Source organism: Amaranthus tricolor, chromosome 3, assembly GCF_026212465.1.
Source record: "Amaranthus tricolor cultivar Red isolate AtriRed21 chromosome 3, ASM2621246v1, whole genome shotgun sequence".
NCBI classification, from domain to species: Eukaryota; Viridiplantae; Streptophyta; class Magnoliopsida; order Caryophyllales; family Amaranthaceae; genus Amaranthus; species Amaranthus tricolor.
Genome location: NC_080049.1, coordinates 14,491,682 through 14,518,933, shown reverse-complemented (window position 1 = coordinate 14,518,933; position 27,252 = coordinate 14,491,682). Strand labels below are relative to the sequence as shown.

Here is a 27,252-nt window from a genome sequence, read left to right as displayed (position 1 = left end):
TTGTGATGGGGCTTCCTAATGCCGTTGGTGGCTTGAATGCAGTGTGGGTAATAGTTGATCGCTTAACCAAGGTTGCCAGATTTATTCCTATGAAGAAGACTTGGTCGATGGAACAAATGGCGGAGGCTTATTCAAATGAAATCATAAGGTTGCATGGTGTACCTAGGGAAATTGTGTCCGATCGTGATCCCAGGTTCTTATCTCATTTATGGTCCTCGTTACAAAAGGCTTTTGGTACCAAGTTGAAGTTGAGTACCGCTTTCCATGCTGCAACTGATGGGCAAACGGAGAGAACAATCCAGACTTTGGAAGACATGCTCCGTGCTTGTGCCCTAGAATTCCAAGGCTCGTGGGTGAAGTCTTTAAGCTTGGTAGAGTTCTCTTACAACAACAGCTATCATGCGAGCATCCAAATGGCTCCATACGAGGCTCTTTATGGCAGGAAATGTCGTAGTCCTACTTTCTGGAGCGACATAAGTGATTCGTTGGTGTTGGGACCCGATCTTATCCAATCTACTGTAGATAAGGTCAAAGTTATTCAAGCAAAGATGAAGGCTGCCCAAGATCGACAAAAGTCTTATGCCTAGGAGACCTATTACTTATGATGTTGGGGATAAGGTGCTTTTGAAGGTATCCCCAATGAAGGGAGTAATGAGATTTGGTGTGAAGGGCAAGCTCAGCCCTAAGTATGTGGGTCCTTATGAGGTACTTGAGAGATTTGGTGAAGTGGCTTATAAGTTGGCTTTGCCAGTCGAGCTATTTAAGGTTCACAATGTGTTCCATGTCTCTCAGTTACGGCGTTGTCGAAGTGACCCTTCGCATGTTATAGCCGTAGAGTCGGTAGAGGTCAACCCTTATTTGACTTTTGAGGAGAAGCCAGTCAAAATCCTTGATCGTCAGGTACGTTCTCTGAGGAGAAAGGAAGTGCCATTAGTGAAAGTGTTGTGGCGTAGTCAAAAGTATGAACAAGCCACCTGGGAAACTGAGGAGTCAATGCGACTTAAGTATCCCGAGTTGTTTGTAGCCGAGCAAAGGTAATTATTTCGTCCTTGTTTCCTTATCTTTCTTTTGGTAAGTTTCGAGGACGAAACTTTTTATAAGTGGGTAGGATTGTAATGCCCCGAATTTTTCTCTGTGGCATAATTTCCATTTTATTCCCCTTTCTAGTTACTTTTCTCTAAGTCTAGTTTTTAATTTAAAATAATTTATTATGATATTATTTGTGGATTATTATAACTATCTCTTTTATGCTTTATAATGTGATTTAAAAGGTGCGTAAGTTATTATTATTATTATTATTATTATTATTATTATTATTATTATTGTTGTTGTTGTTGTTGTTGTTGTTGTTGTTGTCGTCGTGTTAATATATTATTTTTATTAAATTTATGTACTACTATTATATGTCCTAGGTTATTTATTTTTGGACCAACTTGTGGTAACAAGTTTTAAATTAGGAGGACTAAACATAATTTTTTTTAGTACGTTATAATCATGATAGGCGTGTAAAATTAGTGTTTAATTAGGTTAATTATTTTTAATTCATGCTTAATTAATTGGTACATTCTAGAATGGAATGAATGCATGAACATCCTTCAAATCTTTTCATTTTCTTTTCCTCAAGTTGATTGAACTTCATAATGCTCATAAATTTTAGCCATTATGAGAAGTCTTTTGGGATGGTTTTTCCCCTCCTATAAATAATAGCCTATTGTTATGGAAATTTTCATTCATTCATAAACTAGCTCATAAACTTTCTTTCTCTCATTCTTTTCTCTCAAAATAAAAAAAAAAAGAATACTTGCTTTATTTTTCTTCAAGTGCCAAAATATTATCATATTTTTGGGCTACCTTTGAAGACTTATTTTGAATTATTCAAGCTTACTTCAAGGAATTTATTTTGCAAATTATTTGAGAGATTTTCTTGGAGTTTTCTTTAATCTTCTAAAGATTATTACTTTCCTCCATTATCAAGGTAACTAGATTTTTCTTCACTTAGTTTCTTAATTAAACATAGAAGTCTTGTTTAGAATTAATTAAAATTTAAATTGATTAATTCGGTTTTATATAGTAAATTTTGCTTTAATTATTTTCGTGCATATATTATTGTTATTTTAATCTTCTATGATGTGTTATAACATAGATTTAATTTAGGATTGGTTAAAATTTATTTTCGTGATTTGAATAATTTTATTTAAAATTATTATAAAAATTTGGAAAATCTACACTTTTTATGAATAGTAATTTTGATGTAATTTATTGATTTTAATTTATTTCCACATTATTTTAACACTAAAATATGTTACAATCAGTAGGTAATAGTGTAAATTAATTTTGATGAATTTGGGTTTAATTTTACAAAATTATTATTTAATAATGGCTTAAACTAGTTAATTTGAATTTTGTGAATTAATTAAGGTTAAGAGGAATTCAAATCTGATTTAATTTATTAATTTATTATTTTTGGTCATGTACCTAATTGCTTGGTTATGTGTTAATTTCATGTACTACTTATTTATTTAATTAGATAGTTTATGACCATTTGTTGTTAAAGTCATGTAAATAGAGAACTTGACTTTGGCATTGACTTTGACCTTGACCATTGACTTTTGTTGACTTTTATAATGGCTATGTGATTTTATTTTGATGGTTTATAAAACTATTTTGTTGCTTGTCGACAAGTTTATACTTAAGAATAAAATAACATTGTCTGTAGTATATTCTTGCCAAGAGTTGTAGTAAGGTGTATTCTTGATTATGTTCGAATTATCCTTATTCCAAACTCAGACATTACAACTTAAACTGTATGATTTTGATCTTGATTGGTTTTGAACTACTCCATAGGAGTTTTGGTATTTTGGAAATTGTCATTGTGGCCTTTGGGTTCTTAAGGGTAAATCCATAGTGGTTCCTTATGAACATTTGATTTGGTTTTGGAATTTGACTTTTTGGTTCTTAAGGGTAAATCCATAGTAGTTCCTTATGAACATTGGTTTTGTTGTTATTTGGAAATCGTTGGGTAAGTCCATAGTGGTTCCTTCGATTGGACAGCACATCTATAGTAGATTGGTTTTAGATTTAGTTGTCGTTCTCGTTATGCTGGATCTTCGGAAAACGAGAGAGATTGGCCATTCTTAGACAGGGTTATATCATTATGGTTGACCCGAGGTTCGCCCTGACTTTATCTAGGCTTAATGGGCCGCGAATTTGTTCACTGCGTCTGTTCCAAGTACGACTTGAAAATAATATTAACTTGATTTTATTAAATTGTCTTGGAAAAGTTATCCTTGGTTTTAATTGATTTGGTTATCCTACTTTGGTATTAATTGAATTGATCAACATTATTTGACTCTATCGGTTTGGCTTGTATGGTTGGATCGTTGTTAATTGATTTGAATTTTAATAAAGCCTCACATTAGTTCTTTGTTTAAATTTGAACCTTGGTGTTAAGGACAGTCTAGTTACTGGCCACTAAGTGGTAATTTGCTGTTTAGTTGTTGCAGGTGATGATTGAATTCACTCGGAGCAACTGGGGAATAAGACTGAGAGAGTGTAGGGTTACCTAGATCATTAAGTTGAAGTTTAGATGTTTTATCTTTTTATTTATGGGAGTGTTTTACTCTCTGGATTATTATGTAATGACTTTTGATTTAGTTTATTCGAAGTTATAAAATAGTGACCCAACTTAGTGTATTGTTTCCGCCAATACATCCTATATTAAGACGGGTCATTACATAATGAGCATCTAAAAAACCAATCAAACTAAAATTTCCACAACTAGGGTACTAGAGACCGAAGTCTTTAGTCCCATATAAATATCTAAAAATTCTCTTAACTGCTGTTAAGTGAGATTCTTTTGGTTAGCTTGAAAACGAGCACATAAGCAAACACTAAACATGATATCAGGACGACTAGCAGTTAAATACAATAAAGAACCAATCATACCTCTATAAGTCTTTTGATCAACACTCTTACCATTTATATCTTGGTCTAGACTTAGTGTTGCACTCATAGGCGTATTAACGTCTTTACATTGATCCATATTGTACTTCTTTAACAAATCTTTAACATATTTACTTTGACAAATAAATATGCCATCTTTCTTTTGCTTTATTTGTAGTCCAAGAAAGAATGTTAAGTCTCCTATCATGCTCATTTCAAATTCCTTGCACATAATCTCAGAAAATTCCTTGCACAAAGAATCATTAGTAGCTCCAAACAATATATCATCAACATATACTTGAACAACTAGAATATCTTTTTCTTTAGTTTTAATGAAAAGTGTTTTATCAATTTTACCTCGTTGAAATTCATTTTCAAGTAGATGTGAGCTAAATCTGTCATACCAAGCTCTTGGAGCTTGTTTCAAGCCATATAACGCTTTATTTAGTTTGAACACATGATTAGGTAGATCAAAATTTTCAAAGCCGGGTGGTTGTTTAACATATACTTCCTCTTGCAAGTATCCATTTAAGAAAGCACATTTAACATCCATTTGATATAGTTTAATATTCATGTATGAAGCAAAAGCAAGCATAATACGAATAGATTCTAACCTTGCAATTGGTGCGAAAGTTTCATCATAATCTATACCTTCTTCTTGATTATAGCCTTGAGCTACCAGCCTTTCTTTATTCCTTACAATGTCTCCATCCTCATTGAGTTTATTACGAAAGACCCATCTAGTTCCAATGATAGTACGATCTGGAGGTCTTTCAACTAGATCCCAAACTTTGTTCCTTTCGAATTCATTTAATTCATTTTGTATCGCAATGATCCACTCTGGTTCTTGTAATGCTTTAACATCCTTTGGTTCTACAAGAGAAACAAAAGCAGAAAATGCACATAGATTCTTAAGAGAGGATCGAGTTTGCATACCTTTGTTTGCATCACTTATAATGTTTTCTGGAGGATGTTGAGATGACATTCTAATTCTTCTTCGTAGTATGGATGGTGTGTTTTCATTCAAAGAACTTGTACTTACTTCATTTGAGGTGTTTCTAATTGGTGTATCTAAAGCAGTATGTTCAGGAACTATCTCAAGTTCTTGAGATTGGGTCTCAAGATCAGACTGTGAGTCTTCAATGTTTACAATCTGTTTTCCTTCATCATCAATATTTTGTATGGTATCCTGCATGTTATTCCTTTTAACTGCACTAATATCATTAACATCCAGTTCGTCATCACTCAAGTCATTAAAGTGTTTATTAAGGTTTAACTCTTTAAATTCTTCATTTAATGTTCCATTGTCGGATTCATCAAAAACAACATGTATACTTTCTTCAACTGTACTTGTATGCTTGTTCAGCACCCGATAAGCTTTACTATTTAGTGAGTATCCAAGAAATATACCTTCATCACTTCTAGCATCAAATTTACCTAAATTGTCTTTACCCTTATTATGAATAAAACATTTGCAACCAAATGGTCTAAGTTATGCTATATTTGATTTTCTTCATTTGAATAACTCATAGGGAGTTTTCTTAAGTATGGGTCTTATAAGGCATCTATTTAAAACATAATTAGCTGTGTTAACAGCCTCGGCCCAATAGTGTTTAGCTAATCCATTTTCAATAAACATTGTCCTAGCCATTTCTTCTAAGGTTCGATTTTTCCTTTCAACCACACCGTTTTGTTGGGGTGTCCTAGGAGCTGAAAAGTTATGGGTTATTCCATATTTTTCACAAAAGGAGTCAAAGCCTAGTTGATCAAACTCTCTCCCATGGTCACTTCTAATCGAGACTATTGGAAGGTTCAGTTGAGTCTGCATCTCTTTGCAACGTCTTGAGAACGGTTTCAAGGCTTCACTTTTATCCTTCAGAATTTCAACCTATGTAAATCTAGAATAATCATCAACTGTAACTAAGATGTAAGATTTACCTCTTATGCTCCGTACACGCATTGGTCCACATAAATCAATATGTAAGAGTTCACATGGTCTTGATGTACTTACCATTTTCTTCGGTTTGAATGAACTTCTTACTTGTTTACCTTTAGTGCATGCGTCACAAATAGGACTTTGTTTATAGTCAAGAGCTGGAAGTCCCTTAACTAGATCTTTACTTACCAACTTCTGCATGGTGTGAGTATTGGTGTGACCAATATGTCTATGCCATAGTTTTGGATTATCTATAATAGCTTTCAAGCACTTGAAATTCTGAGCTGCAATTTCGTTAGTATGCAAGGCATAAACATTATCATTTCTAAGGGCAGTAATGAAAGTATCCCCGGTATTAGGATTTTTAACAACACATTTTTCTTTATCAAATATTACTTTATTACCTTTATCACATAGTTGAGACACACTTAGCAAATTAAATTTTAGAACTTCAACTAAATAAACATTGTCAATAGTTTTAAATGGATTCTTACCAACTTTACCAACACCTAAAATTTTGCATTTACCTTTATCTCCTAGGGTGATTGAGCCACTGCATCTTTCCTTAATTTCAGAAAATAAAGAGATTTTACCACTCATATGTCTCGAGCATCCACTATCTAGAATCCACTTTTGTTTATCCTATAAAACAACAAAAAAAAACCTTTCTAAACCTTACTTGGCTATCCATGTGACAAATTTGGAACCATATTCGGGATAGACCATGTTGGGTGGTCGTGTCTCTTTAGGAACCCATATTTGCTTTATTTGTCCACGCAATTCAAGAGGAAAGGAATTCTTGATAATATAATTTTCCTTACGTCTGTATGGACATGCAAGTCTAATATGTCCTTTGCAACAAAAGGTGCAAGTAGGTGTACTTTTATATTTATATGCACTTTTCACAAATGTGGTTTTACTCTTATAGTTATGTTTAACATTATTATAACCAATACCACGTTTATCACTAGATGGTTTTTGACGTGTAAGCATTTTAGTGAATTTATTTTCAGATTCATTTTGTTTGGTTAGTGCTTGTAGACTTTTCTCAGACTCATGTTTCAAGGTTTTGAGCCTGGCTTCAAGGTCATTGTTCTCATTCTTAAAGTCAATAAGCTTTTTAGTCTGGCTGAGATTCTGTTCTTTCAAGATCTTGACAGTCTTTTCAAGTTTAATTGTTTCAGCCTTTAGCGATTCATTTTTATTTAAGATTTCTTCACAACCTTCAGCATAATGACGTATTCTATCCTCTAAGATATCTTTCTCATCTTTTAAAATCTTTTCAATTTGAAACATATTAAGGAGAGTTGTAAGTAATTCATCTTTTGAGCAGGTGTTAAGATAGTCACGCACCTCTTTATGGTTTTGATCTATGTCATCATTGTTATCATTATTAGCCATAAGACATACATGAGCTTGTCCATCTTCACTTTCAGATTCGGATGATCCTTCGGAATCACTCCAAGTTGCAACCATCGCTTGTTTCTTCTTGTTCTGTTTGTAGGATTCACTTTTCTTCTTAGGGTAGTCCTTTACAATATGTTCTGTAGATCCACACTCAAAACAAGCAATTTTGTTAGTCTTAAAGTTTGAATTAGAGTTAGAAGACTTACCTTTATTTCTGGATTTAAATTTCTTTAATTTTTTTCGCATCTTCATAATTCCTTCAAGACCTTTTGTGATCAATGCAATTGGATCTTCTTCATCATCGCGTTCTTCATCATCACTTGAAGGTTCATGACGTTTCTTAGCTTTTAAAGCAAGATTTTTCATGGAAGGTATTACATCATTTTCTCCATCATCATGAAGGGTAAGTTCATGAGTTGTGAATTTTCCAAGGAGATCGTAAAGTGATAGAACTCTCAAGTCTTGAGCTTCCTCAATGGCGGTGACTTTTGGACCCCATTTGGATCTTGGAAGACACCTCAAGACCTTCTGGACTTTTTCTGCATTAGTAAAAGTTTTTCCAAGAGAATTCAAACTGTTAGTAGTTAAAGTAAAACGAGTAAACATTTCATTTATATTCTCATCCTTTTTCATCTTAAACATATCGTATTGATGCATAAGGATGTTGATCATTGTTTCCTTCACTTGAATTGTTCCTTCGTATGTCACAACCAGCTTGTCCCATATTTCTTTAGCACTTGTACATGAAGAAACTCGATTAAACTCAGTACCATTTAAAGCACAACATAATTGATTCATTGCCCTATAGTTTTTGGAAACCCATTCCAAATCAGTTTGTGAATATTCGGACTCAGACTTTAGTACACCATTTCCTTGAGCGTCCTTTTTCATGGGTATGTTAGGTCCTTTAGTTATGATCTCCCAAAGTTCCATATCTTGATCAATCATGAACATTTTCATCAAAGTTTTCCAATGTGAGAAATTTGTACCGCAAAACAAAGGTGGTCTTGAGCACGAACGTCCTTGAGCAAACAACCCTTCTCCTATTGGATCCATCACAAGATATTACTCTTTGTTATGTGAAACTCAGCTCTGATACCAACTGAAAGTTAATAGGAGGTTGAATACTCTCTAGGGAGGGGGGGGGGGGGGGGGGGGTTGAATAGAGAGTTTGGGCTATTTAAAATTTGTCTAGAAACTTGTCTCAAGAGTTTAAGGAGTCTGCCAAAAATGTTTTCTGGAACAGTTTTGAGTCAATTGGTAAATAATAACGTATGTGCGGAAAATAAACTTTAAAGTATAACACACGATATGTTAACGAGGTTCGGTTATAACCAATCTACTCCCCGCCTATGGGTTCTCTTTCAACCCGTAGGATTTCAACGCCTTTTATTAATCCGACTTTAATACAAACAAGCACTAGTGGAAAAAAATGTATTTGCTGCTCATCATTTGCTGCGGTTTTTGTGTATTGGCAGCAAAAAATAGGAAAATGGATTAGAAAAAAAAAAAAATTAATTGCTGCGGTTTTCCAGTTGACCGTAGCAAATAACCCTTCACACTACATTTATTGCTCCGATTTTTCATGAACCGCAGCAAATAACGCTTCAAAAATATATTAATTGCTCCGGTTTTGGCTGAATCGCAGCAAATAACTCTTCACGAAAACTTTAATTGCTTCCGTTTTGCATGAACCGCAGCAAATACCCTTCACAAATTTTGTAATTGCTCCGGTTTGGTTTTGAACCGCAGCAAATGACCGTTGGACAAAATTTTCTTAAAAACCCGCAAGTTTCTTTTTCCACAAATCCCTTCTCAAATACGTATTATACAGTATACTTTGCTTTGTTCCTCATTGAAAAAACGCTTCATCTTCATCTTCATTTGCTTCGTTCCTCTTCTTCATATGATCTTCACAAACGTTAAGATTAAGCATCACGATTTGTGTTCATCTTCATTTGCTTCGTTCGTTTCTTGTGTGCATCTTCATTTTCACAAAAAGTCATTTGCTGCTGTTCATCATTCTTGTTGCTGTTCATCTTCACAAACGGTTTCTGAAGGTAAATCCATGCTGCTGTTCTTATTCATCATCAAACTTCAAACTTTAAATTTTCATAAACCCCCTACTATTCTTCTACTGTGTTCTTGTTCATCACCATCATCATTTTTCAGAGCATACATTGAGAATGCTTTGATTAATTCACTTGCATCTAAACACACGTTCATTCTGGCTCCATGGAAGAGTAAGTTTTATTTTTGAAATTGAACTTATCTTTTGATTTTTAAAGTCACCTAATCTCTAATTTATTGATTCTTAATTTGCGTTTGTAGTTTGCATTGGATACTTTTGGTCATATGTCCTTTAACGAACACTGTGCACGTCTTCGACTCATTACAAAAACCTCAAAGCCCGCCTTGCAACACAAAATTCAAAGCGTTGTTGAATGCGTACGTAATATTAATTATTTTACCAATTTGATTATATATATATATATATATATATATATATATATATATATATATATATATATATATATATATATATATATATATATGTATATATATATATATGTATATATATATATATGTATATATATATATATGTATATATATATATATATATGTATATATATATATATATATGTATATATATATATATATATATATATATATATATATATATATATATATATATATATACATATATATATATATATTTATATATATACATATATATATATATATATATATATATATATATATATTTATATATATATATATATATATATATATATATATATATATATATATATATGTATATATATATATATATATATATATATATATATATATATATAGTATTACTTTTCTCATGCGTTTCAGCACAATGAAAAAAGTGCGTGGACAAATGGGATCTACATCCAGAGCTACATTTCCAAAATGGACAGCAATAAAGGTACACAAATTCGATTTTATGAGTCTTTAAGCGTTTTTATCAATTTCGCGCGTAAAGTAGCTCAAACTTGGTTTTTTATGCACGAAACTTGGCACACAACACTATTTGGTATATATTATTGTGTTGAAGTGGTTAGAATTGAAAATCATAGTCATATGCTAGAAATTACGTGTTAAGTTGCGATTTTATGCGTTTTTAAGCTTTTTCAGCACTTTCGCGCGTAAAGTAGCTCAAACTTAAATTGTTTTGCACGAAACTTGGCACACAACACTATTTGGTATATATTATTGTGTTGAAGTGGTTAGAATTGAAAATCGTATTCATATGCTAGAAATTACGTGTTAAGTTGCGATTTTATGCGTTTATAACCGTTTTTGACACTTTTGCGCATAAAGTAGCTCAAAGTTGGTTTTGATGCGAAACAGGGGCTAATTAAGGCCTTGGTTATGAAAGGATTAATGTTGTGCGGAAGCTTTGATTAATGACACAGACAAAAACTACAAATGATCATGAAAAGAACACGAAACAACCACAAACACTTAGACAATTCTGATCTAGCAAACTGTCGAGAAGCCCTCCTTCAGCTCAGCTTCTAGGAGTCCACGGGGATTGTTAGAATGGTTTTAGGACCTTGATAGCTAGATCCAAGTACCAAGATTCCATTTCCACTTTAGCCTAGGTCCTGGATGCATAGGTTGGGTCTCCACGTGTCGTGCAAGGTGGTCTGGTCACTAGTTTGCTGATCTGTTGTGAGGTCTGTATGCAGCCTTGTGTGGGCTCCTTTGGTATCTTCATTTCATACAACCACATTTGTATAAGATTTGCACGAAACTTGGCACACAACACTTTTTTGTATATATTATTGCGTTGAATTGGATAGAATTGAAAATCAAAGTCATATGTTAGAAATTACGTGTTAAGTTGCGATTTTATGCGTTTTTAAGCGTTTTTGTCAATTTCGCGCGTAAAGTGGCTCAAACTTGGTTTGTTATGCACGAAAATTGGCACCCAACTCTATTTGGTATATATTATTGTGTTGAAGTGGTTAGAATTGAAAATCATAGTCATATGCTAGAAATTACGTGTTAAGTTGCGATTTTATGCGTTTTTAAGCTTTTTTGGCACTTTCGCGCGTAAAGTAGCTCAAACTTGATTTGTTTTGCAGGAAACTTGGCACACAAAACTATTTGGTAAATATTATTGTGTTGAAGTGGTTAGAATTGAAAATCGTAGTCATATGCTAGAAATTACGTGTTAAGTTGCGATTTTATGCGTTTTTATCCGTTTTTGTCACCTTTGCGCATAAATTAGCTCAAACTTGGTTTTGATGCGAAACCAGGGCTAATTAAGGCCTTGGTTATGGAAGGATTAATGTTGTGTGGAAGCTTTGATTAATGACACAGACAAAAACTACAAATGATCATGAAAAGAACACGAAACAACCATAAATACTTAGATAACTCTGATCTAGAAAACAGTCGAACAACCCTCCTTCAGCTCAGCTTCAAGGAGTCCACGGGGATTGTTAGAATGGTTTTAGGACCTTGATAGCTAGATCCAAGTACCAAGATTCCATTTCCACTTTAGCCTAGGTCCTAGATGAATAGGTTTGGTCTCCACGTGTCATGCAAGGTGGTCTGGTCACTAGTTTGCTGATGTGTCGTGAGGTCTGTATGCAGCCTTGTGTGGGCTCCTTTGGTATCTTCATATCATACAACCACATTTGTAACAGATTTGCACGAAACTTGGCACACAACACTCTTTCGTATATATTATTGTGTTGAAGTGGATAGAATTGAAAATCTTAGTCATATGCTAGAAATTACGTGTTAAGTTGCGATTTTATGCGTTTTTAAGCTTTATTGGCACCGTCGCGCGTAAAGTAGCTCAAACTCGGTTTTTTTTGCACGAAACTTGGCACACAACACTATTTGGTATATATTATTGTGTTGAAGTGGTTAGAATTTAAAATCGTAGTCATATGCTAGAAATTACGTGTTAAGTTGCGATTTTATGCGTTTTTAACCGTTTTTTACACTTTTGCGCATAAAGTAGCTCAAACTTGGTTTTGATGCGAAACCGGGGCTAACTACAGCCTTGGTTATGCAAGGATTAATGTTGTGCGGAAGCTTTGATTAATGACACAGTCAAAAACTACAAATGATCATGAATAGAACAAGAAAAAACAACAAACACTTAGATAATTCTGATCTAGCAAACTGTCGCGAGCAGCCCTCCTTCAGCTCAGCTTCTAGGAGTGCACGGGGATTATTAGAATGGTTTTAGGACTATGATAGCTGGATCCAAGTACCAAGATTCCATTTCCACTTTAGCCTAGGTCCTGGATGCATAGGTTTGGTCTCCACGTGTCGTGCAAGGTGGTCTGGTCACTAGTTTGCTGCAGTGTCGTGAGGTCTGTATGCAGCCTTGTGTGGGCTCCTTTGGTATCTTCATTTCATACAACCACATTTGTATCAGATTTGCACGAAACTTGGCACACAACACTCTTTGGTATATATTATTGTGTTGAAGTGGATAGAATTGAAAAACATAGTCATATGCTAGAAATTACGTGTTAAGTTGCGATTTTATGCGTTTTTAAGCTTTTTTGGCACCGTCGCGCGTAAAGTAGCCCAAACTTGGTTTGTTATGCACGAAACTTGGCACACAACAGTATTTGGTATATATTATTGTGTTGAAGTGGTTAGAATTTAAAATTGTAGTCATATGCTTGAAATTACGTGTTAAGTTGCGATTTTATGCGTTTTTTACTGTTTTTGACACTTTTGCGCATAAAGTAGCTCAAACTTGGTTTTGATGCGAAACCGGGGCTAATTAAGGCCTTTGTTATGCAAGGATTAATTTTGTGCGGAAGCTTTGATTAATGACACAGAAAAAAACTACAAATGATCATGAATAGAACAAGAAAAACCAACAAACACTTAGATAATTCTGATCTAGCAAAGAGCCGAGCAGCCCTCCTTCAGCTCAGCTTCTAGGAGTCCACAGTGATTGCTAGAATGGTTTTAGGACGTTTATAGCTAGATCCAAGTACCAAGATTCCATTTCCTCTTTAGCCTAGGTCCTGGATGCGTAGGCTTGGCCTCCACGTGTCGTGCAAGGTGGTCTGGTCACTAGTTTGCTGCTGTATCGTGAGGTCTGTATGCAGCCTTGTGTGGGCTTTTTTTGTTTCTTCATTTCATACAACCACATTTGTATCATATTTGCACGAAACTTGACACAATACACTATTTGGTATATATTATTGTGTTGAAGTGAATAGAATTGAAAATCATAGTAATATGCTAGAAATTACGTGTTAAGTTGCGATTTTATGCGTTTTTAAGCGTTTTTTGTCAACTTCACGCGTAAAGCAGCTCAAACTTGGTTTGTTATGCAAGAAACTTGGCAACAACACTATTTGGTATATATTATTGTGTTGAAGTGGTTAGAATTGAAAATCATAGTATTATGCTAGAAATTACGTGTTAAGTTGCGATTTTATGCGTTTTAAAGCTTTTTTGGCACTGTTGCGCGTAAAGTAGCTCAAACTTGGTTTGTTTTGCACGAAATTTGGCACACAACACTATTTGGTATATATTATTGTGTTGAAGTGGTTAGAATTTAAAATCGTAGTCAGATGCTAGAAATTACGTGTTAAGTTGCGATTTTATGCGTTTTTAACCGTTTATGACACTTTTGCTCATAAAGTAGCTCAAACTTAGTTTTGATGCCAAACCAGGTCTAATTAAGGCCTTGGTTATGCAAGGATTAATAATTTGAAGCTTTGATTAATGACACAGATAAAAACTACACATGATCATGAAAAGAACACGAATCAACCACAAATACTTAGACAACACTGATCTAGCAAACTGTCGAGCAGCCCTCCTTCAGCTCAGCTTCTAGGAGTCCACGGGGATTGTTAGAATGGTTTTAGGACGTTGATAGCTAGATCCAAGTACAAAGATTCCATTTCCACTTTAGCCTAGGTCCTGCATTCATAGGTTTGGTCTCCACGTGTCGTGCAAGGTGGTCTGGTCACTAGTTTGCTGCTGTGTCGTGAGGTCTGTATGCAGCCTTGTGTGGGCTCCTTTGGTATCTTCATTTCATACAACCACATATGTATCAGATTTGCACGAAACTTGGCACACAACACTCTTTGGAATAAAGTATTGTGTTGAAGTGGATAGAATTGAAAATCATAGTCATAAGCTAGAAATTACGTGTTAAGTTGCGATTTTATGCGTTTTTAAGCGTTTTTGTCAATTTCGCTCGTAAAGTAGCTCAAACTTGGTTTGTTATGCACGAAACTTGACACACAACACTATTTGGTATATATTATTGTGTTGAAGTGTTAGAATTGAAAATCATGGTCATACGCTAAAAATTACGTGTTAAGTAGCGATTTTATGCGTTTTAAAGTTTTTTTTGGCACTTTCGCGCATAAAGTAGCTCAAACTTGGTTTGTTTTGCACGAAACTTGTCACGCAACACTAGTTGGTATATATTATTTTGTTGAAGTGGTTAGAATTGAAAATCGTAGTCATATGCTAGAAACTACGTGTTACGTTGCGATTTTATGCGTTTTTAAACGTTTAAACCACTTTTGCGCGAAGCTCAAACTTGGTTTTGATGCGAAACCGGGGCTGATTAAGGCCTTGGTCATGCAAGGATTAATGTTGTGCGGAAGCTTTGATTAATGACACAGACAAAAAATACAAATCATCATGAAAAGAACACGAAACAACCACAAACACTAAGACAATTCTGATCTAGCAAACTGTCGAGCAGCCCTCCTTCAGCTCAGCTTCTAGGAGTCCACGGGGATTATTAGAATGGTTTTAGGACCTTGATAGCTAGATCCAAGTACCAAGATTCCATTTCCACTTTATCCTAGGTCCTGGATGCATAGGTTTGGTCTCCTCGTGTCGTGCAATGTGCTCTGGTCACTAGTTTGCTGCTGTGTCGTGAGGTCTGTATTCAGCCTTGTGTGGGCTCCTTTGGTATCTTCATTTCATACAACCACATTTGTATCGGATTTGCACGAAACTTGGCACACAACACTCTTTGGTATATATTATTGTATTGAAGTGGATAGAATTGAAAATCATTGTCATATGCTAGAAATTACGTGTTAAGTTGCGATTTTATGGGTTTTTATGTTTTTTGGCACCATCGCGCGTAAACTTGCCCAAACTTGTTTGTTATGCACGAAACTTGGCACACAACACTATATAGTATATATTATTGTGTTGAAGTGGTTAGAATTTAAAATCGTAGTCATATGCTAGAAATTACGTGTTAAGTTGCGATTTTATGCGTTTTTAACCGTTTTTGATACTTTTGCGCTTAAGTAGCTCAAACTTGGTTTTGATGCGAAACCGGGGCTAATTACATCCTTGGTTATGCAAGCATTAATGTTATGCGGAAGCTTTGATTAATGACACAAACAAAAACTACAAATGATCATGAATAGAACATGAAAAAACAACAAACACTTAGATAATTCTGATCTAGCAAACTGTCGAGCAGCGCTCCTTCTGCTCAGCTTCTAGGACCTTGATAGCTAGATCCAAGTACCAAGATTCCATTTCCACTTTAGCCTAGGTCCGTGATGCATAGGTTTGGCCTCCACGTGTCGTGCAAGGTGGTCTTGTCACTAGTTTGCTGCTTTGTCGTGAGGTCTGTATGCAGCCTTGTATGGGCTCCTCTGGTATCTTCATTTCATACAACCACATTTGTATCAGATTTGCACGAAACTTGGCACACAACACTCTTTGGTATATATTATTGTGTTGAAGTGGATAGAATTGAAAATCATAGTAATATGCTAGAAATTACGTGTTAAATTGCGATTTTATGCGTTTTTAAGCGTTTTTGTCAATTTCGCGCGTATAGTAGATCAAACTTGGTTTGTTATGCACGAAACTTGGCACACAACACTATTTGGTATATATTATCGTGTTCAAGTGGATAGAATTGAAAATCATAGTCATATGCCAGAAATTACGTGTTAAGTTGCGATTTTAAGCGTTTTTAAGCTTTTTTGGCTTTGTCGCGCGTAAAGTAGCTCAAACTTGGTTGATTTTGCACGAAACGTGGCACACAACACTATTTCGTATATATTATTGTGTTGAAGTGGTTAGAATTGAAAATCGTATTCATATGCTAGAAATTACGGTTTAAGTTGCGATTTTATGCGTTTTTAACCATTTGTGACACTTTTGCGCATAAAGTAGCTCAAACTTGGTTTTGCTGCGAAACCGGGGTTAATTAACGCCTTGGTTATGCAAGGATTAATGTTGTGCAGAAGCTTTATTTAATGACATAGACAATAACTACAAATGATCATGAAAAGAACACGAAACAACCACAAACACTTAGATAACTCTGATCTAGCAAATTGTTGAGCAGCCCTCCTTCAGCTCAGCTTCTCGGACTCCACGGGGATTGTTAGAATGGTTTTAGGACCTTGATAGCTAGATCAAAGTACCAAGATTCCATTTCCACTTTATCCTAGGTCCTGGATGCATAGGTTTGGTCTCCATGTGTCGTGCAAGGTGGTCTGGTCACTAGTTTGCTGCTGTGTCGTGAGGTCTGTATGCAGCCTTGTGTGGGCTCCTTTGGTATCTTCATTTCATACAATCACATTTGTATCAGATTTGCACGAAACTTGGCACACAACACTCTTTGGTATATATTATTTTGTTGATGTGGATAGAATTGAAAATCAAAGTCATATGCTAGAAATTACGTGTTAAATTGCGATTTTATGCGTTTTTAAGCGTTTTTGTCAAATTCGCGCGTAAAGTAGCTCAAACTTGGTTTGTTATGCACGAAAATTGGCACACAACACAATTTGGTATATATTATTGTGTTTAAGTGGTTAGAATTGAAAATCATAGTCATATGCTACAAATTACGTGTGAAGTTGCGATTTTATACGTTTTTAAGCTTTTTTGGCACTGTCGCGCGTAAAGTAGCTCTAACTTGGTTTGTTTTGCACGAAACTTGGCAACAAACACTATTTGGTATATATTATTGTGTTGAAGTGGTAAGAATTTAAAATCGTAGTCATATGCTAGAAATTACGTTCTAAGTTGCGATTTTATTCATTTTTAACCGTTTTTGACACTTTTGCGCATAAAGTAGCTCAAACTTGGTTTTGATGCGAAATCGGGGCTAATTAAGGCCTTGGTTATGCAAGGATTAATGTTGTGCGGAAGCTTTGATTAATGACACAGACAAAAACTACAAATGATCATGTAAAGAACACGAAACAACCACAAATACTTAGACAACTCTGATCTAGAAAACAGTTGAGCAGCCCTCCTTCAGCTTCGCTTCAAGGAGTCCACGGGGATTGTGAGAATGGTTTTAGGACCTTGATAGCTAGATCCAAGTACCAAGATTCCATTTCCACTTTAGCCTAGGTCCTAGATGAATAGGTTTGGTCTCCAGGTGTCGTGCAAGGTGGTCTGGTCACTAGTTTGCTGCTGTGTCGTAAGGTCTGTATGCAGCCTTGTGTGGGTTCCTTTGGTATCTTCATTTCATACAACCACATTTGTATCAGATTTGCACGAAACTTGGCACACAACACTCTTTTGTATATATTATTTTGTTGATGTGGATAGAATTGAAAATCATAGTCATATGCTAGAAATTACGTGTTAAATTGCGATTTTATGCGTTTTTAAGCGTTTTTGTCCACTTCGCGCGTAAAGTAGCTCAAACTTGGTTTGTTATGCACGAAAATTGGCACACAACACAATTTGGTATATATTATTGTGTTGAAGTGGTTAGAATTGAAAATCATAGTCATATGCTAGAAATTACGTGTTAAGTTGCGATTTTATACGTTTTTAAGCTTTTTTGACACTGTCGCGCGTAAAGTAGCTCTAACTTGGTTTGTTTTGCATGAAACTTGGCAACAAACACTATTTGGTATATATTATTGTGTTGAAGTGGTTAGAATTTAAAATCCTAGTCATATGCTAGAAATTACGTTCTAAGTTGCGATTTTATTCGTTTTTAACCGTTTTTGACACTTTTGCGCATAAAGTAGCTCAAACTTGGTTTTGATGCGAAACCGGGGCTAATTAAGGCCTTGGTTATGCAAGGATTAATGTTGTGCGGAATCTTTGATTAATGACACAGGCAAAAACAATAAATGATCATGAAAAGAACACGAAACAACCACAAATACTTAGACAACTCTGATCTAGAAAACAGTCGAGCAGCCTTCCTTCAGCTCAGCTTCAAGGAGTCCACGGGGATTGTTAGAATGGTTTTAGGACCTTGATAGCTAGATCCAAGTACCAAGATTCCATTTCCACTTTAGCCTAGGTCCTGGATGAATAGATTTGGTCTCAACGTGTCGTGCAAGGTGGTCTGGTCACTAGTTTGCTGCTGTGTCGTGAGGTCTGTATGCAGCCTTGTGTGGGCTCCTTTGGTATCTTCATTTCATACAACCACATTTGTATCAGATTTGCACGAAACTTGGCACACAACACTCTTTGGAATAAAGTATAGTGTTGAAGTGGATAGAATTGAAAATCATAGTCATAAGCTAGAAATTATGTGTTAAGTTGCGATTTTATGCGTTTTTAAGCGTTTTTGTCAATTTCGCTCGTGGAGTAGCTCAAACTTGGTTTTTTATGCACGAAACATGGCACACAACACTATTTGGTATATATTATTGTGTTGAAGTGTTAGAATTGAAAATCATAGTCATACGCTAAAAATTAGGTGTTAAGTAGCTATTTTATGCGTTTTAAAGTTTTTTTGGCACTTTCGCGCGTAAAGTAGCTCAAACTTGGTTTGTTTTGCACAAAACTTGTCACACAACACTAGTTGGTATATATTATTGTGTTGAAGTGGTTAGAATTGAAAATAATAGTCATATGCTAGAAATTACGTGTTAAGTTGCGATTTTATGCGTTTTTAACCGTTTATGACACTTTTGCGCATAATGTCGCTCAAACTTGGTTTTGATGCGAAACCGGGGTTGATTAAGGCCTTGGTTATGCAAGGATTAATTTTGTGCGGAAGCTTTGATTAATGACACAGAAAAAAACTAATGATCATGAAAAGAACACGAAACAACCACAAACACTTAGACAATTCTGATCTAACAAACTGTCGAGCAGCCTTCCTTCAGCTCAGCTTCAAGGAGTCCACGAGGATTGTTAGAATGGTTTTAGAACCTTGATAGCTAGATCCAAGTACCAAGATTCCATTTCCACTTTAGCCTAGGTCCTAGATGCATAGGTTTGGTCTCCACGTGTCGTGCAAGATGGTCTGGTCACTAGTTTGCTGCTGTGTCGTGAGGTCTGTATGCAGCCTTGTGTGGGCTCCTTTGGTATCTTCATTTCATACAACATTCTTTGGTATATATTATTGTGTTGAAGTAGATAGAATTGAAAATCATAGTCATATGCTAGAAATAACGTGTTAAGTTGCGATTTTATGCGTTTTTATGTTTTTTTGTCACTTTCGCGCGTAAAGTAGGTCAAACTTGGATTGTTTTGCACTAAACTTGGTACACAACACTAGTTGGTATATATTATTGCGTTGAAGTGGTTAAAATTGAAAATCGTAGTCATATGCTAGAAATTACGTGTTACGTTGCGATTTTATGCGTTTTTAACCATTTATGACACTTTTGCGCATAAGGTAGCTCAAACTTGGTTTTGTTGCGAAACCGGGGCTGATGAAGGCCTTGGTTATGCAAGGATTAATGGTTTGCGGATGCTTTGATTAATGACACAAACAAAAAATACAAATGATCATGAAAAGAACACGAAACAACCACAAACACTAAGACAATTCTGATCTAGCAAACTGTCTAGCAGCCCTCCTTCAGCTCCGCTTCTAGGAGTTCACGGGGATTGTTAGAATGGTTTTAGGACCTTGATTGCTACATCCAAGTACCAACATTCCATTTCCACTTTAGCCTAGGTCCTGGATGCATAGGTTTGGTCTCCACATGTCGTGGAAGGTGGTCTTGTCACTAGTTTGCTTCTGTGTCGTGAGGTCTGTATGCAGCCTTGTGTGGGCGCCTTTGGTATTTTCATTTCATACAACCACATTTGTATCAGATTTGCACGAAACTGGGAACACAACACTCTTGGGTATATATTATTGTGTTGAAGTGGATAGAATTGAAAATCATAGTCATATGCTAGAAATTACGTGTTAAGTTGCGATTTTATGCGTTTTTAAGCGTTTTTGTCAATTTCGCGCGTAAAGTAGCTCAAACTTGGTTTGTTTTGCACGAAACTTGGCACACAACAGTATATGGTATATATTATTGTGTTGAAGTTGTTAGAATTGAAAATCATAGTCATATGCTAGAAATTACGTGTTAGGTTGCAATTTTATGCGTTTTTAACCGTTTTTGATACTAACATCTATTTTCTCTTAGTGCTTTCAATAACCTTGTTCCGTTGAATGCGGCTACTACGCGCTGAAGTACATGGACGATATTATAAAATCCGTGAAGGAGTTTGGAGTCGAAAATATAGATGCCGTAAGTATTTGTTATGTTCTTAAATAATTATTGGTAAAATCTAATGTTTATATATTAATCTTTTATTTTTATATTATATTATAGGTTTTAAACGACATTCCGAGGGAAACACGCCCTTTGAGAAGTGGAGAGATGCGCGAATTAAAAGACAAGATTGCCGCATATCTTGCTAATTTTTGTCCTTGATAAATTGTAATTAGTATAGATTATTTTTTAGGACTTTAATGTATATTATATATATATATATGTACGTACATAATATTATATTATATATACGAGCGAGAGTTTATTATTACAAAGAGATTATTGTTGATTATTTGTGATTATCATTGGATTATTCATTGTTATTACATTGTATTATTATTGGATTATTATAAGGTAAAACAAAAAAAGAAAAAAAAATAGAAGTATTTGCTGCGGTCTGAGGCAAAACCGCAGCAAATAATGCCCTTTTTTGCTGCGGTTTTTAACCGCAGCATTTAAAGTAGGACATTTGCTGCTATGACTATTGCTGGGGGCAAAAACCGCAGCAAATAATGGCCAAAAACGCGCAGCAAACGAGGTTTTTTCCACTAGTGAAGAAGATCTCACTATCTCCTCACACCACGTTCTTCCCCTTGAAGAACCGTATTACAAGTCCCTTTAATAAAAGTAAATCCCAAATCTCTCAATAGAGATTCACAAGTTGAACACTTTGAAAAGTATATTTGGTTAGGCGTATTAAACTTAATCTAACTCTTTGAGTTAGATGAACTAAGAATTACAACTCTTTAAACACTTAGAGAATTTCTAAATTTCAAGTCAAGAGAGAAAGTTGTAGAAGAGGTGCATAGAGATGTATCCTTAATTCTTAAATGAAGCCTCATACATATAGTGTTACGCCTCAACACATCTTGGAAAACAAGAAGGCTCCTTTCCGTTATTTTCTGTTGACCTGGTCATTCTGCGCCTGTCTTCAAGATCTTGAGCTTAACGTCAAACTGACGTGTACTGACAGCTAAGATAATTTCGTCATTGTACTTGTAATTTGTCTTTAATATCAATTGCTATGCTGCCACGTTAGTACTCATACAAGATATTAAACAATAAGCACAAACCAAATTTATCAACGTTTAAATTAATTATCCAAATTAATTTCTATTATTAATATAACCATAAATAGTCATTTCCTATATTTAGTGTTAATTCAAATGTCATCTTATTAATAGGAAACTCTATAGTTTGCATAACAACTAATTTAACATCAAATATAGCTGTGTACTATAATTAACAAAACATGTGTACCTGATACTATATTTAATCATCAAATTAATTTAAGCACATATTTAAATTAAAGTTTAAATATAAAATAATTAAACGTTTAAGATAAAACGTGTAGTAAAATATTCAAACTTAATTTCAAATAATATCAAAGTTAATTTTAATGAAACCTATTAAAATATTTAAAATATAATTACGAAATTAACCTGATTATAAACCTAATTATCTTCAAGACTTTGAAACGTATTTCAAGACTTATAAAAGCAGCTTTAAGATAAACTTAAGTTCTTTAAGCATATTCCAACGTCTTCAAACTTTAATATATATATATATATATATATATATATATATATATATATATATATATATATATATATATATATATATATATATATATATATATATATATATATATATATATATATATATATATATATATATATATATATATATATATATATATATATATACATATATATATATATATATATATATATATATATATATATATATATATATATATATATATATATATATCAAATGTATATCAAATATGATTTTAGACTTATTTAAACAACTAAATGTAATTACATAATTTATTTGTTTAATCAATATGTGTTTTGAATTATCATCATTCAAGAAAATTGAGCCTTCAATTTCCCCTTATCATTATTCAAGAGAGTTGAGTCTTCAAAAAGAAAATAAAAAATATAAGCATTATTTGCTGCGGTTATTGAATGACCGCAGCAAATAAGTATTAAAAAATTTTTTTTATGGCAGACAGACGCTTCTCCGCGGCTCACGGAGTGCAGCTTGACCCAGCATAATTAAAAAAAAAATTTATTTGTTGCGGGCTTCTTTTAACCGCAGCAAATAATGGTTATTTGCTGCGGTTTTTTATAAAGCCCGCAGCAAATAGTTGGTTCCAAAAAATATAAAAAACGCGTTTTGACGTTTAATTGCGTAAAACCTTAAAATAACTTTCTTCAAAAACCTATGACGGCGACTGTCTTCTTCTTCAAACTCTTCAATTTCAGAAAATTTCTTCAAAAACTCACGAAAAATCTCTTCAAGTTCTTCAAGTTTTTCAAATCATATGACGCTACTGTGTTTTCTCTTCATTTTGTTCATCATCTTCCAAACCCAACGACTTTGTTTAAGTTGTTCAAGTTCCTGTGTTGTTGAGATTTGTTGCTTCAATAACCCATTGCACGAATTTCCTACTCCATCTTTGTTTAAGTTCTTCAACCCACCATTGTTTTTTATCCTTCAAAAGCCACGAAATTAGGGCTAGTCTTGTTCTTTTTCAAGTCATTGTGTTTTAATAAGGATTTAGTCTTTTTTTATACTAATTTTTATTTTTTTTTTCATTGTAGGTTACATAATCTTATTGTAGAAACAAAATTATCATATCTCATTACCAAGGTATGTATTTTAGTTTTGAATGTGAATAATTTACTTATGTATGTACCTGAATATTTGAATGTGAATAATTTTAATTAATTAGGATTTTTAGGGTAGATTGAATGTGAATAATTTAATTATGCATATATGTAGTTGTATATTTGAATGTGAATAATTACTTATGTATGTGGTATCAATGGTTCAATGGGTAGTTGTTCTTGTAAACGACATCATGTAAGATTATAATCATGTAATTTAATTATATTTGCTAGTGTTAAACCTGCTTTGCTTTATTATCTGTGTGAAGAAATTTGGAAGTAGGATAGTGGCTTTTGCTTATCAAAAATTGGCTAAGAAATTGAAGAGATTTAAAGAACCTCAGAATGAAATGAGATTTATATACATTACTTATAAAATACAAGAAGATATCTTTTAGCTAATGAACAATTCTTTTAGCTTCAATCAGGTTCAAAAGTTTTGTTGCTTTTGTGTGATTATTTTTATGTTTATAAAGATTTAAGATTGAACGCGCGATGTTTGTGAATGATTAAGTTCCTTAGTGATTGATTGTTGATAATGTATTATTCATTTTCTATTTTTAGGATTAAGTTACTATTCTAATGTACTTCTAGGATGTTAATTAATTATGTTTTTGGATGAGTTTAATGCTTATTTGTATTTCGTTGGATTTGCAGATTGATAGTTTGCCATGTCGATGTTTATTCGAAGGACAAAAATTCTCAACTCGTCGAATCCACTATTCACATTTGCAAGCTGCTTTCTATATGAAACATGTATGATTGAATCTCAAAAACCGAGAGCTTTTGATGTGTGACACTCTTTTTGGAGTCAAGTATTCATTATTTTTATGACTAGAGTAAGTTTAAAAGTAATTGTGTCAAGTTTAAAAGCACCTTTTGATTTATTAGGACTTTAATTTGTATATGATGTACATATTATTATAATATATCTACGATCGAGAGTTTACAAAGAGATTATTGGTGATTATTGGAGTTAATTGGTGATTATCATTGGATTAATCATTGTTTATTACATAGTACATTATTGGATTATTTAATACTATTAAACAAAAACCGCAAAAAAAATAAAAAATAACAACTCGGCGGCACGCGAAGCACAACCTGAAGCAGTAAAAAAAAAAAAAAAAAAAAAAAAAAAAAAAAAAAAAAAAAAAAAACTATTTGCTACGGTTTTGAGGTTGAAAGCAGCAAATACTCCTCTTTATTTGCTGCAGTTAAGGGTTGACTGCAGCAAATAATACCCTTTTTTGCTGTGGTTTTTAACCGCAGCATTTAAAATAGGCTATTTGCTGCTATCACTATTGCTTGGGGCCAAAACCGCAGCAACTAATGGCCAAAAAACCGCAGCAAATGAGGTTTTTCTCACTAGTGTTACTCTATACTTGGTGGATTTCTTCAAGTTTGGTGTCTATGGAAAGCTCTTAAGATGAAGATTATTTTTATGGGAGATTTGAGTTTATAAACATAAATTTTAAGAAGTTTTAGATGGGTTTTTGAAGGAGATTTGATGAGAAAAGAAGGTGTTTTAATTATTGAAAGTTTGAAGGATTCTAGTGTTTGTTCATGGATGAACTTGGGAGCAATGTGTTGGGGTTTATGGCTGAATAATTATTCAAAAAATAGAGTGTTTTTGCTTCAAATATTTGCCTCTTGCATGCTTGTAATGATGCACAAGCTTTGGGTAGAACAAAAGCGGTTCTTGGGTAGAGTTTTTAGCTTGTGTATGTAAGTATACAAAGGGCTATAAGGGGGAGTAGGACAGCTTTAGCACTCAAATAATTATTAAAAACGACTAATGAAATCTCTTAATAATACGACTCTTTCACTCTTCCCTTCTTACAAGAGTTTCGTCCTCGAAACTAACTCAAACTAATGGTTATAAATACATCACTCAAATAAGTAAGGGTATCTAATTAACATGTCGTCCTCTTTTTTCCAAGTAGCACTGTCGGCATCCTGTCCACTCCATAGCACTTTCACAAGTGGAATCGTGCGGCTACGGAGTTTTCTAACCTCTTGACCTAGGATCCTCAGGGACTTCTCCTCATACTGCAAGCTTTCAACAAGTTGAATCGGATCATACTGGAGAACATGTGATGGATCAAACACATACCGACGCAATTGCGACACATGGAACACCTTGTGAACCCTAGTTAATTGTGGGGGTAATGCTAACTCATAAGCTACCTCCCAAACTCTGCGCAAAATTTCATAGGGTCCAATGTAATGAGGATCAAGCTTCCCTTGCATTCCGAACCTCTTGATTCCTTTCGTTGGCGAGACTTTAAGGAACACCTTCTCACCGACTTGGAACTCAAGTTTCCTCCTCCTACGGTCTGCGTAGGATTTCTATCGATATTAGGCAGCCTTCATCCGGTCTCTAATGATTCTGAATTGTTCAGTGGTCTCTCTGATCATCTCTGGTCCAACGAGCACGCCAGGCCTCCCGGTATCCCAATGAAGTGGTGTCCTACACCTTTGGCCATACAAGGCCTCATACGGAGCCATACAAATACTACTCTGGTAACTATTGTTGTAGGAGAATTCTATCAATGGTAATATGTCCTCCCACGAACACTGAGAATCAATGGCACATGCCCGAAGCATATGCTCTAGAGTCTGAATGGTCCTCTGTCTGCCCATCTGTAGTTGGGTGAAAAGCGGTGCTGTAATTAAGGGTCGTACCGAATGCCTTTTGTAGCTCATTCCAAAATCGAGCCACAAATTTTGGATCTCGATCTGAAACTATTGTCATCGGTATACCATGTAGTCTAAGTACTTCTTTCACATAAGTATCGGCCAATTCTTTTGCTTTCCAAGTTACTTTAGAAGGAATAAATCTGGTAGTCTTAGTGAGTCGATCAAAAATCACCCAAGTAGAATACATAGTCGATCAACAGTCTATACTCACTGATTCCCACTTTCACTTAGGCACGGGAAGTGGTTGCAATTCCCCCGGAGTGCGCTGGTGGTCAATCTTAACTTGCTGACGTACTAGACATCGAGCTATGAAATCCTCGACATCCTTCTTCATGTTCATCCACCAAAAGTATTGTTTTAAATCTGCTAGCATGTTATCCCATCCTGGGTGGACAGAATACATAGTCGAATTTGCCTCATTGAGTATTTTCTCTATCAATTCAGGATCTCGGGGCACGCATAACCTTCCCTCTAGATGAATACTCCCATCTTTAGCAATACTAAAGTCTCTAACTGCACCCTTTTCAATACCAATCTTCAACTCTGACAAGAAGTCATCATATTGTTGTAGCTCACGGATCTCCTCATGTAGACTCGGTGTTGTACTCATAGCATTGAGAACGCTGTCGTATGATCCCTTCTTAACCACAATCAATTCTAGCTCCTTCATCTCCACATAAATCTCGTAGGGCACTAAAATTAGTCCATTAATGACCATTCTCGGTTTTCGGCTTAAGGCATCTGCTACACGGTTTTCCTTCTCGGGATGATACTCCAAAGTGAGGTCATAATATTTCATCAATTCTAGCCACCTTCTCTCCCTCATGTTAAGCTCCTTCTGTGTAAACAATTAAGTCAAACTCTTGGGATCGGTGTAGATATAATGCCTCCAAATTTTTAAGGCAAATATGACTCCAGCTAATTCTAAATCGTGCACTGGATAGTTCTTCTCATTGGCCTCAATTGTCTCGATGCGTAGGAAATCACTTTCCCCTCTTACATGACTACACAACCCAAGCCCTCTAAAGATGCGTCATTGTATACCGTGAACTCTTTCCCATCCTCGGGCAAT

At 34.6% G+C, this 27,252-nt stretch overlaps 1 protein-coding gene across 1 annotated transcript; it reads left to right on the top strand.

Moving 5' to 3' along the window:
* Positions 1–651: 651 nt before the first annotated feature.
* On the top strand, positions 652–26,137 carry LOC130808377 (uncharacterized). Its single transcript, XM_057673854.1, has 2 exons — positions 652–1,034; positions 26,020–26,137. Exons 1-2 carry the CDS (start codon positions 652–654, stop codon positions 26,135–26,137), a joined length of 501 nt encoding a protein of 166 aa, XP_057529837.1.
* Positions 26,138–27,252: the final 1,115 nt, after the last annotated feature.

Coding starts and splice junctions, on each gene's coding strand:
- LOC130808377 (XM_057673854.1), top strand. CDS start 652: ATGAGATTTGGTGTGAAGGGCAAGCTCAGCCCTAAGTATGTGGGTCCT. Junction 1,035..26,019: donor TTGTTTGTAGCCGAGCAAAG/GTAATTATTTCG, acceptor CTATTGTTGTAG/GAGAATTCTATCAATGGTAA.